The sequence below is a fragment of the Paramacrobiotus metropolitanus genome, unplaced genomic scaffold, assembly GCF_019649055.1.
Source record: "Paramacrobiotus metropolitanus isolate TYO unplaced genomic scaffold, Prichtersi_v1.0 Parri_scaffold0000175, whole genome shotgun sequence".
NCBI classification, from domain to species: domain Eukaryota; kingdom Metazoa; phylum Tardigrada; class Eutardigrada; order Parachela; family Macrobiotidae; genus Paramacrobiotus; species Paramacrobiotus metropolitanus.
This window is the reverse complement of record NW_026570395.1, coordinates 63,764-82,255: the sequence shown is the minus strand read 5'-3', so window position 1 is coordinate 82,255 and position 18,492 is coordinate 63,764. Positions and strand designations below refer to the sequence as shown.

General features: G+C 42.3%; 2 protein-coding genes across 2 annotated transcripts; both read right to left on the bottom strand.

Moving 5' to 3' along the window:
* Positions 1 to 1,539: 1,539 nt before the first annotated feature.
* Positions 1,540 to 5,454, bottom strand: LOC129600389 (mucin-2-like). Its single transcript, XM_055498882.1, has 12 exons — positions 5,199 to 5,454; positions 4,965 to 5,069; positions 4,754 to 4,880; positions 4,434 to 4,671; positions 4,211 to 4,282; positions 3,984 to 4,140; positions 3,562 to 3,801; positions 3,393 to 3,482; positions 3,178 to 3,320; positions 2,993 to 3,098; positions 2,629 to 2,756; positions 1,540 to 1,976 (listed from the first exon to the last, which is right to left on the bottom strand). The coding sequence occupies exons 1-12, from the start codon at positions 5,251 to 5,253 to the stop codon at positions 1,761 to 1,763; spliced, it is 1,677 nt and encodes a 558-aa protein (XP_055354857.1). The 5' UTR covers positions 5,254 to 5,454; the 3' UTR covers positions 1,540 to 1,760.
* Positions 5,455 to 12,091: 6,637 nt separating this feature from the next.
* LOC129600387 (uncharacterized) lies at positions 12,092 to 18,347 on the bottom strand. Its single transcript, XM_055498880.1, has 12 exons — positions 18,190 to 18,347; positions 17,950 to 18,054; positions 17,741 to 17,867; positions 17,396 to 17,633; positions 17,248 to 17,325; positions 17,019 to 17,175; positions 16,560 to 16,811; positions 16,399 to 16,488; positions 16,186 to 16,328; positions 16,007 to 16,112; positions 15,544 to 15,671; positions 12,092 to 12,513 (listed from the first exon to the last, which is right to left on the bottom strand). Exons 1-12 carry the CDS (start codon positions 18,242 to 18,244, stop codon positions 12,298 to 12,300), a joined length of 1,695 nt encoding a protein of 564 aa, XP_055354855.1. The 5' UTR covers positions 18,245 to 18,347; the 3' UTR covers positions 12,092 to 12,297.
* Between the last annotated feature and the right edge of the window lie 145 nt (positions 18,348 to 18,492).

Sequence of the window (18,492 nt, the reverse complement as noted above, 5' to 3'; positions counted from 1 at the left end):
GACGGAGTATAAATCTGTGTATTTACAACGTAGTAAACCGCTGGATTCAGCCTTAAAAGGATTCAGCCTTTATTCAGACTCCACGTAAAATATTTTTGGCGGCACCATTTTGCGTAGACAGTAGGATGTGGACTTTTCGGTAGTTATAATTATCGTGAGATAAAAAGAAATACCACCTTACAGCGCCTACCTGCTTTGGCTCAACCACTATCCCTGATGAAATTACGATTTTTGTGGAACGCCTAAATTCATGGTAAGTGCTATTAATTATGAAGTTAAATCCTCGGTTCGCAACTGAAGAACATTCAGGGACGATCCCGGCCGTTACCCCAGCTACATCCGTTTGGTGTGGCACTAATACGAATGTTAATCTTGAAGATGTTGAAACTTCGCATTCTTTTCTTTTTGATTTTCGTCACAGAAAATGATTTTTTTGCACTATTTCTCTTTAAAAAAATAAGACTAAATTACTAGGAACCATACTGCTCGCACGGTGGCTTAACAAATAAGTGGACCATTATGCTCTATGAACAGGCGATGGTCATTTAATGAATCACATGAAACTTTAAGTTCCACAAACCGATTTCCTTTCAGTTTTTTTCTCAGTTAAGCAGAATATTCTCTTTCCAGAGTACTGGAAATTCTTAAAAAACCTCGTACCTTTTTTTTTGCAAATGCGTTGTAAGACGTCAGTGAAGGCGCTTTAGCAACGCCACCATAGCCACTGCGCTACACTCCTAAAACTGTAGAACTCACCATACGAGTGCGGCTGCGCCGTACGATCCAGGTGCATTCGTGTTTACTTTAATTTTATTTCTCTGTTTTCTCACAGTTGGTATATATAACCTTTAGTACAAAAATGCCGGCGCTGGACACTAACTGAAATTGTAAAAACTTAATCATTGAAAAAGAAAACCACAATCCGTTGTTCGGGGTCTTAGGCTGCGTATTTCGTGTTCCAAGAACGGCTGCTGCTTCCCTCTAACTACCACTAAGTTTAAGTGCTGTCTCGGAGACGCCGTAGATCGTGGTTCCCCAGTAGCATCGCGGATTTTTGGACCGATAAAACGGATAGGTTCGGCAACGGCCGTACCAAAAGTTCCTCATCTCCTAGGTCGTTCCTAGCGTCTCGGCTGCTGCATGGATAAAAAAGATATCTCATTTTCTCGGCCAAAGCGTACTTCCGCCGTTTATTTTCGGCTAGCTGCGCCACATTCCCGGCTTTTAAAAGCTCGCATGCACGTGGGAGGCGGTCACCGTGTCTCAGCATGTTGCGTCCCATACAACCGCGTTACCATCACGCTCTGGACACATTTGCTTAAACTGTAAACCAAGAATAAATGTGAAGTATTCCTGTACGTTTCACTGTGCCATAGAAGTGAATTTCTAGGCTTTCAGTTAAAATTTTAAACTTTTATTCTCTTTTGTTGTTACCGACGTTGTTGAACTGCAAACGTCAGGTAGTAAGCATGATGTCTGGCATCTGGATTTTATTGCAGTCTTTTTTTAACGGTCATGTTAATTTACTAATGGTAGCCGTAATGTGGGCAAGTTTACTAGTATTACATTGTTCATTCCATTCCAGCATTTCATAGGAAAGCTACATGTCCGTGCAGAAAGCACTCTTGCAAACATAATCAAGTAATTAAAAAGTACATCAAGCCGGCTAAAAGCCAAACAGCCCAAAAAAACTTATGTTCTCCATTCCAACGCAGCGACAAACTACAGCCTGTTGGTTGTGATGACGTCTTAATTGCAGTTTATCCTGCTCCCGCATTGGGACAACCCAGGACGCTACTAAGCGGGGTACCATCATTACCGACCGTCGCCAAATTATTGTTGGTCCCGGGGCCGGCGGTAGTCGGAGCTATTATATCCGACTGCATTAAGGTCATCATGGCCCGCTGCACCGGGCCTGGCGTGGCCGGGCTCTTACCGATGACGTACATTATGCCAAATGTGGATGTTATATCAAGCTGCAAGGACAAATAATTCTGATGTCAGGTAAACACACACACACGTATTGTACAAACGCAGACGCAAGTATTGATTGCATTATTGTAGTCTATATGTTGTAACGTTTTTAACCAAAATGATAATTTTGCAATAGCACAGCAATATAAAGCCTTGACGACATGCAAACTCTAGAACATGGTAACAGCTTTGCAAATTAAGTGCCTGGCCAAAATTTGATTTCGGATACACGTGGCGTGCAGACCGTTTGTGCGCGCAACATCTGCTTGTTACGTGTAAGGCATGAAAAACGATTCCTAAAGTTTAAAAACAAACAGGTGTCTGCATGCACAGATTATCACCGTCTGCATGCACAGATTATTTCGCACCGAAACTCGTATACTTCGTACAAAGTAACTGTGGTAACGTTACTATGTCTATACGAATAATACGATTGCTCTGCAAAAGATTCACCATTATTTATTAAAATTCATAATGAATTAAAAAAAGTTTTGCAATTCATTTCGAAATTAACAAAATTGCTTGTTTCTCATATGATCATCAATGTGTTAATAGGCTGTACCCAAAAACAATATTTTTATTGATTGAGGAAGTTTTTGTGTGGTCCTAGCGGATTTGTTGGCGGTTTTAACAAAAACATGCAAAGTAGCTTACCGTGTACATGGCACTCCATGTCGTTGAATCCACCCCACACACGCCGGTGTACTGACAATTAACGCCAAGGGAGATGGGGACCACGGCACCGGATCCATCGTTCTGGTAGTTAGAGCTCGGGGCGGCGGCTGCAAAACGATCATGTTCATTTCGTATCTAGCAGGGTTAAATCTCTGTGACGCGCCATCTCGTTAACGGAAATTCGTCGACTGTCACTAAGACAAACAAACACAACGCTGACCCGCGGCAAAATCAAGCTAAGCGCGTCTTGCTAAGCCGTCAATTAACAGGATTCTTATGTTTCTCAAGTTTATCAGATGTCTTAGGTATTCTTAAGTTTTTCTCCGCTCAATCGGGAACTCACAAGTCAAACTGAAGGTGGTCCCAATGAAATTCGTACGAGGAAAGGCCGTGTCTACAATCGGGAGGGTGATGCAGTTGACGGGGTTGCCGAGGCATTGGTATTGTGCCTAGAAAAACAGATACTGCGGTCATATGCGAAGGAAAGTGGTTGAGGCAGTACAATACACGTAATGCTGCTCCACGTACCGTGCCAGTAATGACGAACGTGGTACCGTACTTATCTGTCCACACCGACTTCACCGGTCCGGTGACACCGGGAAGGAGTGTGTTGATTTGCACCGAACGGCCAATTAGTTTGTTGCTCGTATCGATTTGTACCATGCAGTTGCCTGGAACATGGAACTCTGGGTTAACTTTGCGCATTGTATTCACAGAAAAGCGGGGCATTTAAGACTAGTTACCGGAAAACATGTAGTAGTTTCCATTATATATTTTAGACGCTTCATCGATGTTGGTCGTGTCCAGGCAAAAGTCGATGCATACAGGCGCGGCTATAAACAGATGCCCGACCTATTAGAACTATCTCAACGGAAAATAATATAAAGTATTAAAAAAAATCTGCAGTAGTACTGGTGGTGGTAGTGGTCGTGGTTGTTGTCGTGGTGGGCGTGGTCGTGGTGGTGGTAGTCGTTGTTGGGGTGGTGGTCGTCGTCGTGGTGGACGTGGAAGTGGTTGTGGAACCAGTGGTGGTGCTGATGGGCGTGGTTATGGGCGTTGTAGGCGTGGTGGGGGTGGTGGGTGTTGTAGGTGTGGTTGGGGTTGTGGCGGGGGTGGTTGTCGTCGCCTGGCAGGTCTGAGTCGCACAGTCGGCTGCAAACATAACTTTAAATTAACTAGAAAACTGAAGATTATTGCATTAATAGGTGATTAAACCGAATTGACCGAATTAATCGAATTGACGTAGTATAAGTAAGTTTGATTGAATATACTGGAAATCACACAGTTTATTTAAGTACAACAGGTAATGCCGCTGATTCAAATGGCGGACGTACGAAGAAGGTCACAGACGGCTGTCGGGCATTGGTAGTTGCGGGTAATGTAGTAGCAATCGAATTTGCTGATCGTCGGCATCCTGGGAATACAGTAGGGTGCCTGGAGGATGTTGAAGGCTTTGGTGCCGGGTTGGGCGTAGTCGGTGTCTTGATTATGCTGCGGCATGACACAATGCGTTGCGCCATTAGAGCAACAACATGCAAACGAGCAAGAGGATGACCTTTACCGTGATACTGCAGTAGTCATACGGGTACAAGCTCCAGTAGGCATCCGTCGTTGCGTACAAGTTGTACGCTGCCTACATGCACAAACACGGTGTTTTCAGTTTTGTATGCCATTTCATGTCGGCGCCCTCAGCGGTCAAATCTCTCGGCTGCAGTAATTCTTTGGCGTGAGTATGTTCAGTGGGGTACAGGAAGACAGAAGATCGACCTGTTATAGGCACTTACCACAACGCGCAAATTGTTTGTTAGTACGCCAATGTACGTGTTGCGATCCCCGCGTTCGTGTTCCATACGCTTGCTCATGGTAACCGCCATCCATTTCATGATGCAACGATAATCCGTGGAACACAGCGTACTATCGGAGCGCTGCAGTCCGACAATCTGCTCATAGACTCCCGACTGTGTGTAATTGGCCAGAGCCAGATTCTTGCCCGGATAAGCGTAGGAGGGGGTACTGCCATCGCTGTTCATGATACATTTGAGAATTACCCATAAAAAAATTCGGGAGGCGGTTAACTTGTAACTTGCTATAGGGCAGGACTTACGTTAACGGCAGAAAACGGATCTTAAATGTTGTGGAAGCGCACGGCACGGCCGTCCAGGTCATGCAGCTGCCGATAGTAGCGGTAATGTTGGCGAGGGCCGTGTTGAACGCGGTCGTCTCCGGTCCCACTATCGAACACACGCAACCACCGTAAACATAAAGGCCGGGCTATAAAAATGCAGTTCTTTAGAACTGGGATAGTCGAAGCGTACAGAAGGTCGCATCCAGGCAGTAAGGGATCGGCGTTGCTCTTTGCCATGTGGAAAAGTGAGTATCGACGTTGACGGTGCGGAGGTTAGCGCTGCGTGCCGTTAATCCTGTACTAATGAAGTCCTCAGTTTATTGACCAAACGTAATCCAGAATAAAATTTATCGAAGAAAATTTTAATGAGCGGATAACGAGAGTAACATTATAGACATAAGAAGTAAGGAAAATTCCGTTTAACCTTGAAGGAACGCGCATCCCAAAAGCACAACACCAGCAATACGACAGGCTATCATTGTGGTTATATGTGGTTTTATGGAAATTTCAAGGTCACGATTATATAAATGTTAGCACTGTCAGGCACTAGTCTTCTAAAGGCAGATAAGTCAACTTAAAACGCCCGATGATAGAACGCGTATTCTTTTGTCGATAAGAAGCAACGGTGAACCCGATTCCTGTGTGGCAGCGACAGTACGAGTTACAAGGATTCCGACCAGCATAGTTACCCGGCTTTATACCGCGCTTTTTCGCAGTGGTATAGCCAATAGTCGTCGCTGAAACTGGGCCAAAATAACTCTTAGAATATATAAATATTATTTGGGCTGTTGACAGTTATCCGTGCGGTTATGCCATCGTTCTTTGTTGGGAATTTAAAGCAAGTAAACTTTAAAAACGATGTGTTAGCAAAAATTGTATGATAATACATTTTGCAGTTACACACCGGAAACGGCGAAGTACGTTTGTTCTCGCTGCAGAATTCTGGTAGTTATCATTATAAAGTCCGTGATTATCACATGTGTAATTATAGATCGAACCTCTTCGAATTTGCATGGAAATGCACGCACACGATCCTTTTTACACCCAATCAGGTTTCCGCCAATTTTTTCATATTTTCAATTCTTTTTAAATTTTTTAAATATTCATTTTAATATTTGAAAAACATGGTGGATACCTGATTCTCTCATATTAGCGTGCGTTTTCCGGAAATTTGAATTAGATCGGATCAAAATTACACTTGTGGTACACACTGTACGTCTGAAGTTTTTGAAACGATTTCCCCCATAACTCCCCAAACGAATTTTGCGCGCAGAAACTTAAGAAACAAAATTATTTGACTACGAAATGCGATAAACTATGCAAAACAAATCGGGAGTGGCGAAAGCGAGTTTTTGTACTTGTACACGAATTTGGCACCACGTACCGGCATACCTCATTTCATAATAACAGAAATTCCGGTACAAACCGGTATAAACTGAGTTTCCGGTCCGGCATTTTTCTGTTATAGTTTAACGTTTTTCTTTTTATATTTATGTATACCTTTTTGATGTGACCAAAAAAGGCCAGTACATGTCCGGTATAAACTAACTTTTCGTTGAATCAATACTTTCTAAGACTTTTGAAAGAATTTTGTACATTTGGCTTTTAACCAAATTTACTTTCGTTTCTAACGGAATTTTCTTGTCATTCCTAACGGACTTTCTATTACGAACATTTTTAACCGAATAGTTTTTTCTCTCGTTGCAGTCATTTTAACAAAAAAAGTGAAATAAGATAAACTAAGATAGAAACTGAAACAAAATTCCTGGAAGTGTTAACCTCGACAGGTTATCGCACAAGAAGGTCTTGCTTTTGCGCTTAGAATGGATGAGGTTATCGTAAGCTATTACTTCAAAAAACATGGTGATAATTACTCAAAACGTCTTGCAAAATAAAACTGCTTTAGTGAATAGCATACTGAAGTACATTGTTGTATGCCGTCACTGTATCTCTTAACGGATTCGGATTGGACATGTAAGCGAAACAACGAACCTCTACCGAGGGAATACATTATACGTTGCGGCCGATACATAGTCATACTCCTAACTCCTGCAACACTGAAAATTCATATGCGCACCGGTTTTTTGTGAAATCGCAGCACTTTGGAGCGTTAATATATTGCCTATGGTATATATCAGGCTTAGCAGCATATTTTTCAGTCGGTTTACTTTCTTCGCGATCGAGTACAAAATCATGTAAATTAAGTTATAGGTTATGTAGTACTTCAACATAACAAAATGACATCAATTTTATAAATTCCGCCAATTTTATTGCAAATCCGGTATTTCTTATTATCTAATTAAATTCTGCTAGGCTGTCTTATACGTATGCCGCATCAAGGCTGAAATCTGTCGTATACAAGCTTGTCCGGTAATTTCTGTCGTAAAGATACAGATAGCACATATTTAGCGTCCAGTTTGCGCTATAGCGATTGCCACTAGACTACGCTTGGCGTAACACGCAAATTTGTGTAAGTATTTCGCTGTTTTGAACCGGCAGAAATTACCGGACAAGCTTGTACATATGCTACGTCGTGTACGTTGAAATCTGCATTATGCATTCAGTAATTTCGTCGCTGTACAAACGTGGCTAAGCAGGCTTATCCATGATTACTATTTGATGGCATCAGCACTGGCACACTTCAAGACACCCGTGCAGGCCTCCTGCAAACGTACGTATTTGACCTTTCCACAAATACAACCTAATATTGAACATGGGAATTACCGGGAACTGTTTATAAAATTATACAGCATTTTTTATTTTTACGTCACCTGAACTTGAACCAAAAGCTTTGCATCCAGCTGACCACTTATAAAAACGCCATAAATCGCCGATCAGTGCGTATACCGTCACTGCAGCTGTATGTTTTGGTCGTTCCCGGCGTTTTTTAATCCAAGCCAGCTGCCATTAACAATCGCCACTTCAACGCTTCTTACCCCTCCAACTCAACGGCTTTTTCTGGGTGGCAGCGATTTTTAATTGCCTCAGCAACGGCGCTCCCAGAAACGCAGAAAGCTACGAGTATATAATATTCTTCAGCCGCCGGATGACTGTACTGTGCTATAGCGGCAGATAAGTTTGTTTTCCTACGTGTCACTATATAAGTTTGTTTACAAATCTCTGGCAGTCTGGTGTCTGACAATGCTGGACATTTGTACACCACAGTGACCTTTTCAAAGATAAAATTATTGATCAAGCTCAGCGAAGGTTCTCTAAATCTGAAATAAAAAATTGACTGTCCGTCGGTCTGTCTCTTACGGAAGTGACCCGATGACGTCATCAGTACCTGTCCCATATTACGGGGATCTATAATTTACATTGTTATCATATTTATAATAAATTTTGATGAAAGAATGCACTGTAACAGAATCAAATATTTAATAGTTCACATTCAAAATTTTCGCAATTTTTGATTAATACGTATACGCTCGCTCGATCAATCGTCTTACAAGTAAGTCCTCTTGGAGGATGTACCGTCATCTGTATACTTTGAGACATCTTCGCACCAAAAAGGTTAGCTGATTTCTGATTGGTGGTTCAGTAGCTACAGTTACGTAGTGGTCCGTGAGAATATATTCTCATTAATAATTGCTGTGTGCTTTTGAAGAAAAATTAGCACGACGCGATCGTACTTGTAATGCTGCCACGGTTAAGAACCCCGTGAACTTACTAGAGTAGTTTTATCGGGACTGGCACTTTTAGTAACAGGTTCGGAGCAGATATTTTGTAATATGGACCCTGAGAAGCAGGGATAGAAGGAAACTACCGGATCGACTGTAAACGATAAAAAATTATAAAATGAAATACTTCGTTTTGTCACATGTTTCAGTATAAAGTAAATATATTTTGGTCGCCGGTCACTTACACCACCCCTTGTGGCGCGCTACATGAATACTTGCTGATCGCATAACTTTCTTCATGATTTATTTTTCATCTGTCTACAATTATAAAAGCAAAAGTAAAAATATTGGAGCATAAAATTTCTTAAATTTGTAAACGTGGAAGAGCGGTTCTTTTACATTACATACGGTCCAATTTCTCTGTTTGATATTTTTTTATTAAAATTTCTTTTGTTTATGCTTCGAATTTCTTGAACGAAGTTTTTATTATGGAAACCATTCATTTCTGGCATTTTTGTTGTGTGTTGTTCGGAAATTTTAACGCCAGGTGGCCGAAATACGAAAACGCAGCCTTTTAAGTGACCGAAATACGAGACAAAACGAAGTATAACTGCTTAGTAATATAGTTTGAATAAAGTAAAATACTTAACTAGAAGAACTTAAACTGAAAAACAAAAGAAACTGGCATCGTTAAATTAATTTTGCAAAGTGGCAAAAACGTTTACCAAACTGGGCTGATTGTCGGAATCATTTGCCGAGAAAAAACTTAACAGTAAGATTTAGTTGTTTCTGAAGTTTCGACGGCAATAAGAAGTGTTTACATGATATTAAAGGACAGTCAGTTCCCAACGACTGCCGGTACTTCGCTTTGGGTTCCACTGATGTCAACGAAGCCGTGCAGCAGCCAGTAGTCACACGAGAAACTACTTCTCTAAGTACTGATTTTATCTAAAAAAATCTGGAGGTTTCTCACTGATAAACGAACGTATCTTGCGTTATCCACAACGGAAAATACTGCCTAAGTACATTAATGATTTTTACTCTGCACGCTCATGACAGACACTGAATCGCTCAACCACACAACTTCAGCGCTACGCTAACAAATAGGGTAAGCCGTAAGCATACAAAACAGACGTTTGTAGACGCAGATAACTACGTATGTGAAGATACATAGTTCATTACAATGATTGTACTTTAATTATTATACTAAACAGTTACACGGTTTTTACGTGGTATCGTCGGTAAGTCAAACAACACGAAATAGAAACACAAAAATTTTGCTTAATCTATCCGTTTCGCCCACGGTCCAAAGGACAGATGCCACATTCCCTCTTAAAACTTCCAGCAATAATCGTTGTTGCATAAATTCATGGGATCCTGAGTCTCCTGCCTGGCTCTTTAACAACGGCGATAGCGGACGGTACCCACGGTCCCAGTGTCTCGACAGCAACCGGTGCGAATATGTAGCGGCCCTCCAAATAAGAATACAATCTCGCTCTCTTCGGCAACTCTTGCGTTTATGGAGGTAGCGTTTACATGCGACTGCGCCACGTGTCTACGCACGTCACGTCTCAAGGGAGGTGCAAGCCTCGCTTTCAAGCGAATATTGTAGAAGCGAAGCGAAGCGAACAAACAGCTGACAACAATCCGCGATAAACAATGCTGCTCAACCCAAAATGGCGGGATGTCTGACTGTGGAGAAACGGTCTGAGTAACCATAGGTTCATAACCGTCCAGAGATTTATACAGTTATGACATTTACTACACTCGTGCGACTCGCAGATTTTAAAGGGAGCATCACAAACGGTCACAACAACTGCATAAACACTTGTTTACATGTAAGCGCAACAGTATACAGATGCATACGTGGCTGCACATTGTATAGCAATACCAGTATGTTGTTCTTATTACCACTGGGACAAAATAAATTCCCAATACCCATTTGGGAATGTAGAGCTAGCTGGTAGGAGCTAGCTAGCCACGTTACTGACTTATTTTCTTGCAGGAACCGTGTTTTCTTAATTGTGACTCCAGTAGCACCGTACGAACTGGCTTCAACCTTGGACCCTAATGCAGTACCTGCGCTCCGGTCGACAAATGCATAGTTTAGTGCGTTTTCCTACTGGTAGTATGTATCTACAGACACATATATATCTTTTTGATTTTCGTCACCGAAAATGATTTCATGCACTACTTCTGTTACAGAATTAATTAATAAGAAGCTCGGCCACTGGGGAAAGTCGGTTCAGTTCCAATTAAGGAAATCAGCCAGCGGCTGCAGCAGCACTATGGTGAACCTCGCTCTCACGAATCCCGACGCCAACGCTTGTCGATCGGAATGCAACGAGGCAACGCGGTTTCCTTCCTCGGGAGCATGGCGGAACTGCCAGCTTTGAAGAGATTCTTTTATTTTAATTGGCGCTGTTTAGTTACAGAATTTTCTCAATGTAACTGGCTTGTGCTAATAACAAGAATATGAAAGGGGCGAATTTAAGGAAAGGGCACGGGGGCACATGTCCCTCGGGGAATGGAAATGGGTAATTCAAAAAGGGAAAGGGGAGAGAGACTATTGCTCGAAAAATTTTACCGCCTTTGGAAAAACTGCAGATACTGCTATTTTTTACTGAATTTCTAGCGGTTTGTGTAGCCAAGCCGTTTGTTAGCTTCGCGCTTCGCGGGAAAGTGCCTCGGGGTTGCATTTCAACGATTGTAACTTAACACCATTGCTCAATATTTGGTCAATTTATTTCCGTGCATTGTTCACTGTTTTCCATGAAGCGCGCTGCGCGTATTTATCATGGAATAGATCATAATCTTTTATCTATAAGCCATGTTCCAAAGGGAGCTCTTTCAGGAACTCGTAATAATTTACTATTTTTTATCAGATTTCTAGCAAATCCAGGTGTAAAAACGTCCGTCGGCTTCGGGCTTCGCGCGAAATTTCACTGGTTTTCTGAACTCTGTACATGAAATATCGCACTGTTTTTTTGGTTTTTGACTTCAGCTGTAGAAACAATTCAGTTATTTCAGCTATTTTTTATGGAATTTTTAGCGATTTCTGCAGTTAACACGTTCGCTCCCTTCGCGCTTCGCGCGAAAACGTCCATTTGTCATGTAATTTTTGACTTGACAGTTGACACCTTGCTGTACCGACCATTTTGATTCTGTTCGTACTTTATATAATATTTTTTATAAGTTTTGCGGTAAGTTATTTTGCTGTCTTTGGGGTTCTTGGTTCTATGTGCCCCTTCCACCCAAGCGAGCTAAATTCGCCTATGTTAAATAATAAATTGAAACCACTTTAAGTAGAAAATGCGCCATTATATTGCAGTACCAGCCTTCGCGATGTACACGAAATGCGGCTTAAGCCCAATGTGAAAAAGTGCGAGTGGTAGTAAAAGCGCTTCGATAATATCGAACGTACTTTTCGGGGGCACATCTGTGTTCATCTATCCAGAAGGACGGTGGAGAATTATTAGTTCTACATAATTATACAGACACCAGAGATCCTACATAATTACCGTACAACTATATTTCTAGGGTTTCAGTTTAACCTTAAAACTTAATGTCCGTTTTGGTGTTCACCAAAGTGCTTGAATAACAATCCCCAGATGACAGTTAGCTTTCTGTCTGGCATCTAATTTTATTGCAGTCTTTTCTTAATGGTTTTGTTAATACACTTTAAAGGTGCCAGAAATGTAAGAATCGGAAAATTTAAAGCACTGCTCCTTATACTCCAGCTTTTCTTACATTAGGAAAGCGACACGTCTGTGCAGAAAACACTCCAGCAAACATGATCAAGTAGTAAAAAAGTAGATCAAGCCAAACAGTCGAAAAGACTTGTTTTTCCCATCCCAAGGCGACAAATTATAGCTTTTGACGTATTGGCTGTGAAGGTGCAGTTTATCCTGCCCCCGCATTAGGACAACCCAGGACGGTACTAAGCAGGACACCATCATTGCCGACCGTAGCCAAATTGTTGCTGGTACCGGCGCCGGCGTTGGCCGGAGTTATTACGTCCGCCTGCATTAAGGTCATCATGGCCCGCTGCACCGGTCCCGGCGTGGCCGGACTCTTACCGATGACGTACATTATGCCAAACGTGGGTGATATAGCAAGCTGCAAGAACAAATAATTCTGACGTCAAATAAAAGCACTCACATGTATTTACTACAATAAGTTTTATTTCAGGTCTTAACGACCTAGGTGAACTTCAGTAGTGCCATAGATTCAGTCCTATAACGACAGGCAGTCTTTAGAGGAGCTCCACAAAGAAAATGTGTTGGCTAATGGATTTCGTATTAAGGACTTTATCTGACCGGCCGAGATACATACGGGCTACGGCTACGCGTCCTCTGTGATGCCATACTTCGATAAACCTTTTATTCCGGCACCCCTTTGACTTCTGTACCAGATTCCGGCAGCCGGCTAGTTGAAAATGCAGCATGAGCAACCGTCCTCGCTGGCGACTGCACGTTTATCATCTGCACTCGATTCAACTGCTTTCGAATTTTTCTATTGGTCGGCGGAGCATCTGTACGTACAGATGCTACGCTGCATTTTCAGCTATACTAGGCAGATGCTATTGGTGAATATTTGACTGATTAGAAGTAATTAACTTGTAGTTTTACTTAAGCTGATCGAAAGCTATAATTCTACCTTGTTAAGTATAATAAGTGCAAGTAAAAGCAGAAGCTTTGGACTTGAGCCGGTCATAAGTAAAATTAGTGACTACTTATAATCAGCTTAAGTAATAACTAGAAATTTTAGGCTGAAGTAAAAGTCATCAGCTAAAGTAATTTAACTTTTAGCAAAAATTTAAGAAGCGTAATTATCAGCCTAATTGTAAGCAGGCAAAGGCAGTTTTTTGTGATAATCTGAAGACCCGAATAGAAAGCTTTACAAAATTAAAATAGGCAAAAAAGGTTTAATACTGGATGGGGATCGCTGTTTAGCAGTTTTGACCGTATTTGCTCGCCGAAACCGACTGCACAAGCAGGTTCCGCTTGCATGAGCCATCTAGCGGAATCGACGTAACGGGCCAGGACTTGGGCCGGTATACCACTCTATCGTAGACGGGCCGGAACTGAACGGGAAACGGCTCCGGTTCAGGTAGTTTACGGAAGGGAAACCGGGAGAGAGCTGAATTTTTTAAACGGACGAACACGGCTTTCCACGCGGAGAGCTCAGGGGCTCCCTAATCCTATGTTTGAGAACTAAAGTTGTCTGGCACAGCCGCACAAAAAATCAATAGTAAAAGAATATACAAAATTGTGATTCGTAACAAGCAAGATTATCTTGCGATTAGCTAACAGAGTTTGCATTCGCAAGGCGACGTTACCAGTGGGAAGACAGCATTTTACAGAAATTTTCAAAGTGCTATTGCAGCAGACAGCAACTTTAAAAAATTTTTAAAAAATAAAATTTTTTGAGTTTTGCTTCGGTGCTTGAGTACTTTTGATCAGCTTAAGTAAAACAGTTAAAATAGACTCATTATAAGTAAAAGTCGGTGGGTTTTACTTGAGCTGCAGCGTAAATAAAAGTCTCGAGTTTTACTTATGATCAGTATACTTAAGTAAAAGTGCTCTACTTTTTACTTAAAATCAGTATAAGCTGTAAGTTCCAGCATAAGTACGAGTAAAATTCACACTAGATGCTATACTGCACTTTTAACTAGCCGGCTGCCGGGATATAGTACAGAAGAGTTGGAGGGGTGCCGTATTAAAGGGTTTATAGAAGTATACAACGTAACTGTGCTGACGTTTGTGCAAACCCACAACGGATCAGAGGTTCAGTAGCATCAGTAAAAATTTATAATGGACTTTGAAATTTTCCAAATTCATTTCACAATCTAGAGAGATCGAACCAGTGTGTTATTAGAAAAAATTTTAAAAATTTTGAGATAGAGTTTTTTGCATAATTACGAGGGTTACTCGGAAAGTAATGATAATCAGTATCAGTTAATAATCATAAAATTATGCACTGATTTTTTAAAAACTGTAGCATTCATAACTAGATCATAGGGCAATGGCCGTGGCCATACCGCCTAAGGTTGGCGGCTAGCAAGGCTCTGAACATGGCTGGGTAGCGCTGATTTTTCACTGATCACTGAAAGCGTTGCCTTAATTACTGGCCAGTTTTCATGATATTATTTTGAAAAATTGATTTGCAGAGAGAAGTGTAGAATTTTTCATGCTGTATTGCCTGTTCTGTCGCCTTAATAAGGACCATTCTTTGCTGATGTTGCCAGTTGGTTCCAGCGAACTCCCACCGAGCACTCCGTTTTGACAACGGTGCTCAAATTTTGGAATATTTTTTGAGTTTCCACTTTCGAAAAGTAATCATAGTCAAAACCCTGATCGAGAAAGATCCTTTTCCGACCCCGAAGCAATAGCAGAGGGTCTAATCATTATGGAAGGAAAGGTGTCGAGAGTGTGCTGCAGCTGCTTACTGATAACGCAGAAGAAAATGGTTTCTGGCACGGTATCATCCGTGTGGTGCAATATCGCGAAAATCCACAGATAAGCACCCCGTCCCTGATTTATTTTTTTTCTCGGCCTGGAGTAAAATTATCGTTCCACATTATTTTTCTTAGTTTACCTTAGTCCTTTATCTGTTCCAAATATTTCCTGGCTTGAAAAAATTGTTGCGGGGCAAAAAGTTTGAAATTATGAATAACTGGAAGAAAATATCAGTACACCGATCTCTAAGATACCGCCTAATTTCTTTTCGAAAACGTTTGATGAGTGGCTGTTTAGCTGTTTGCGTTGTATAGAGATTAAGGGACATTGTTTTGAGAAAATACGAGGAAAGCGCTGATGCAATAAAAAATCGTGCGATAGTTATCATTACTTTCCGAGTAACCCTCGGATGATCACGAAAGTCATTCAGCTGTGCCTCAAGAACGGTATACAAAAGTGAAAACCATGCTATTCGAACCATCTTCATGTAGAGCCTGCCGTCGCCAGGCTGGAGTTTTACGTTGTAGCTAAACAGGATGCTAATGGAACGCGTCTCAGTTAACCAAATGTACTGGCGTAACGCTGCGCTCCGGTGGGTGGCAGCAGCAGTACATTTACGTATAATTGAGGATAGTTTTGTCCTTGCATAGTTGTGGGCAGTTCCAACAAAAATATGCCAATAGCTTACAGTATACATGGCACTCCATGTCGCCGGATCCACCACACACGTGCCGGTGTACTGGCAATTAACACCAAGGGAGATGGGGACCACGGCATTCTGCGCATCGTTCTGATAGGTAGTGGTCGGGGCGGCCGCTGCAACACGGAATATGGTCATTTCCTAGCTAGCATGATTACATCTGTGTGACCCGCCATTTCGTTGACGGAAATTCGTCGACCAACAGATACAATTTCGACCCGTCACAAAATGGAGCTCATGTTAGTTCAAACAGTCTTGGATTTTTTAGGTTTTCTCGAGTTTTTTTAAAAAACCTACGAAATCGTAAAAAACCTAAAAACACTTTGGTGTTGTCATAAATTTCTTAGTTTTCTCAGATCTTCTTAACCGAGGCGGTCGACTTGGTGATGTGGTCGACGAAGAGCCAGTCGACATAATGTCGGTGAACAAGTTATCGCGACTCAGAACTCACAGGTCAAGCTAAAGAAGGTTCCTAAGAAATCCGTACGGGGAAAAGCCGTGTCCACAATCGGGAGGGTGATGCAGTTGACCGGGGTACCGAGGCATTGATATTGAGCCTAGAAAAATAGACACTGCTGTCATATGCGAAAGAAAATGAAAATGGCTATACCGTAATGCTGCTCCTCGTACCGTGCCGGTGATAACGAACGTGGTCCCGTACTTATCCGTCCACACCGACTTCACCGGTCCGGTGACACCGGGAAGGAGTGTGTTGATCTGCACTGAACGGCCAACCAATTTGTTGCTGGTATCGATTTGTACCATGCAGTTTCCTGGAATACGGAACTTGAGGTTAACTTGACCCGCTGCATTCATAGAAAGCGGGCACTTAAAATAGGTTACCGGAAAACATGTAGTAGTTTCCATTATAGAGTTTGGACGCTTCGTCAATGTTGGTCGTGTCCAGGCAAAAGTCGATGCACACGGGCGCGGCTGTAAGGAGATACCCAGTCCATTAAAATTCAATCGTTACAAAATATTATTATCGAAAATTGTGATCGTACTGGTTGTGGTGGTGGTGGTGGTTGTTGTGGTGGTAGGTGTGGTCGTGGTGGTGGTCGACGTGGTGGACGTGGAGGTGGTCGTTGAACCCGTGGTGGTGCTGGTGGGCGTGGTTGTGGGCGTTGTAGGCGTGGTAGGCGTGGTGGGGGTAGTGGGGGTCGTGGGGGTGGTGGGCGTGGTGGGCGTTGTGGGTGTTGTTGGTGTTGTGGTGGGAGTGGTTGTCGCCGGCTGGCAGGTCTGGCTCGCACAGTCGGCTGAAAAATCATTTAAAGTTAACCAGAAAACTGAATATTACAAACGCGCAAACATTCCTACATTATTGCATTATTATTACATTATTACATGACTAGGAGATTAAATCAAATTAACTGAATTAACATTAAATAAAATTATTTTGGATATAAATGTCGTATTTTTTTAAGCACAGCGAATAATGTCGTTGATACGAGTAGCGGACGTACGAAGACTGTCACAGACGGCTGACGGGCATTGATAATTTTTGGTAAGATAATAGCAGTCGTATTTGCTGATTGTCGGCAGCTTGGGGATGCAGTAGGGGGCCTGGGAGACGGTGAAGGCTTTGGTGCCGGCTACGGCGTAGTCGGTATCTTGATTATGCTGCGACATCACACGCGGTGAGTTGCGCCGTTTAAACAACCGCAAGAAAAATAGCAACAGGATGTCCCTTACCGTGATACTGCAGTAGTCGTATACGGGATACAATCCCCAGTAGGCTTCTCCGTTTGCGAGATACTTGGTGTACGCTGACTACGATGCCGGCATAAAACCTTTTAAAATTTTGTCAGATTCTTTGCCACAACCAGTCATGTAGTCTTACCGGAACGCGCAAGTTGGCCGTTATTACGGTGATGTACGGGTCGCGATCGTAGCGTTGGTGTTCCATGCGCAAGGTCATTGTAACAGCCAACCATTTCATGATACAACGATAATCCGTGGAACACATTGTACTATCGGAACGCTGTAATCCGACAACCTGCTCGTATACTCCCGACTTTGTGTAATTGGCCAGATCTAAATTCTTTCCTGGATAAGCGAACGACGGGGTCGTACCATCCCTAATAGGATAAAATGCGGAAAATCAGTATAATGGTAATTTTATGGTGCGGTGAAATTAAAGGCCGGAATCCGTCTCACTGCTGTGCAAGTACATAGAGCCACTTACGTTAAGGGCATGAAGTGGTTCTTAAATGTTGTGGCACTGCAGGCTACGGGGGTCCAGGTCATACAGCTGCCGATAGTAGCGGTAATGTTGGCGAGGGCCTTGTTGAACGCATCGACCTCGTTCTGCACTGTAGAAAAACACAACCGGCGTGATACAAATCAGCTACGCTGTTCCAGTGTAATATTTTATGATGGGAGAGAAAATCGTACAAAAGGTCGAATCCAGACAATAAGGAATCGCCACTCCTTTCGTCCATGTGGAGAAGTGGTAATCGGTATTGACGGTGCGGAGGTTAGCACTGCGTGCCGTCACACCTGTACCAACAAATTGTCCAAGTTTACTAACAAAACAAGAACCAAAAATAGTTTTCTGAAAATATTATAATGCGACTATTAACGTATAACGAGAATAACATTACAAAATTAAAACTAATGATGATTGTGTTTAACCTTGAAGGAACACACATCCCAACAGCACAATCCCGGCAATAAAACAGGCTGTCATTGTGGATATAAATGATTTTATCTATGTCAAGGTCACCGAGGTGTATAAATGTCCAGCACTGTCAGAAGCCAGCCTGCTAGAGATCGGTAAGGAAACTTATATAGCGACACGTTAGAAAAGGAATTTATTTGCCGGTAGTGCACAGAATAATCATCCGCCGGCTGGAGAATATTAAACAGCTTTCTGGAAGGGCCGTTATTAATTATGCTGGGGTAATTAAAAATCGCTGCCACCCGGAAGATGCCGTT

What these genes read in the sequence shown, in the direction of transcription:
- LOC129600389 (XM_055498882.1), bottom strand. Translation starts at nt 5,253, where the DNA reads ATGATAGCCTGTCGTATTGCTGGTGTTGTGCTTTTGGGATGCGCGTTC. An exon ending in ATGACTACTGCAGTATCACG is followed by an intron (nt 4,141 to 4,210) that starts GTAAAGGTCATC and finishes GTCATGCCGCAG; the next exon opens with CATAATCAAGACACCGACTA. An exon ending in CACGACCACTACCACCACCA is followed by an intron (nt 3,483 to 3,561) that starts GTACTACTGCAG and finishes ATCTGTTTATAG; the next exon opens with CCGCGCCTGTATGCATCGAC.
- LOC129600387 (XM_055498880.1), bottom strand. Translation starts at nt 18,244, where the DNA reads ATGACAGCCTGTTTTATTGCCGGGATTGTGCTGTTGGGATGTGTGTTC. An exon ending in AACCACTTCATGCCCTTAAC is followed by an intron (nt 17,634 to 17,740) that starts GTAAGTGGCTCT and finishes TTATCCTATTAG; the next exon opens with GGATGGTACGACCCCGTCGT. An exon ending in ACGACTACTGCAGTATCACG is followed by an intron (nt 17,176 to 17,247) that starts GTAAGGGACATC and finishes GTGATGTCGCAG; the next exon opens with CATAATCAAGATACCGACTA.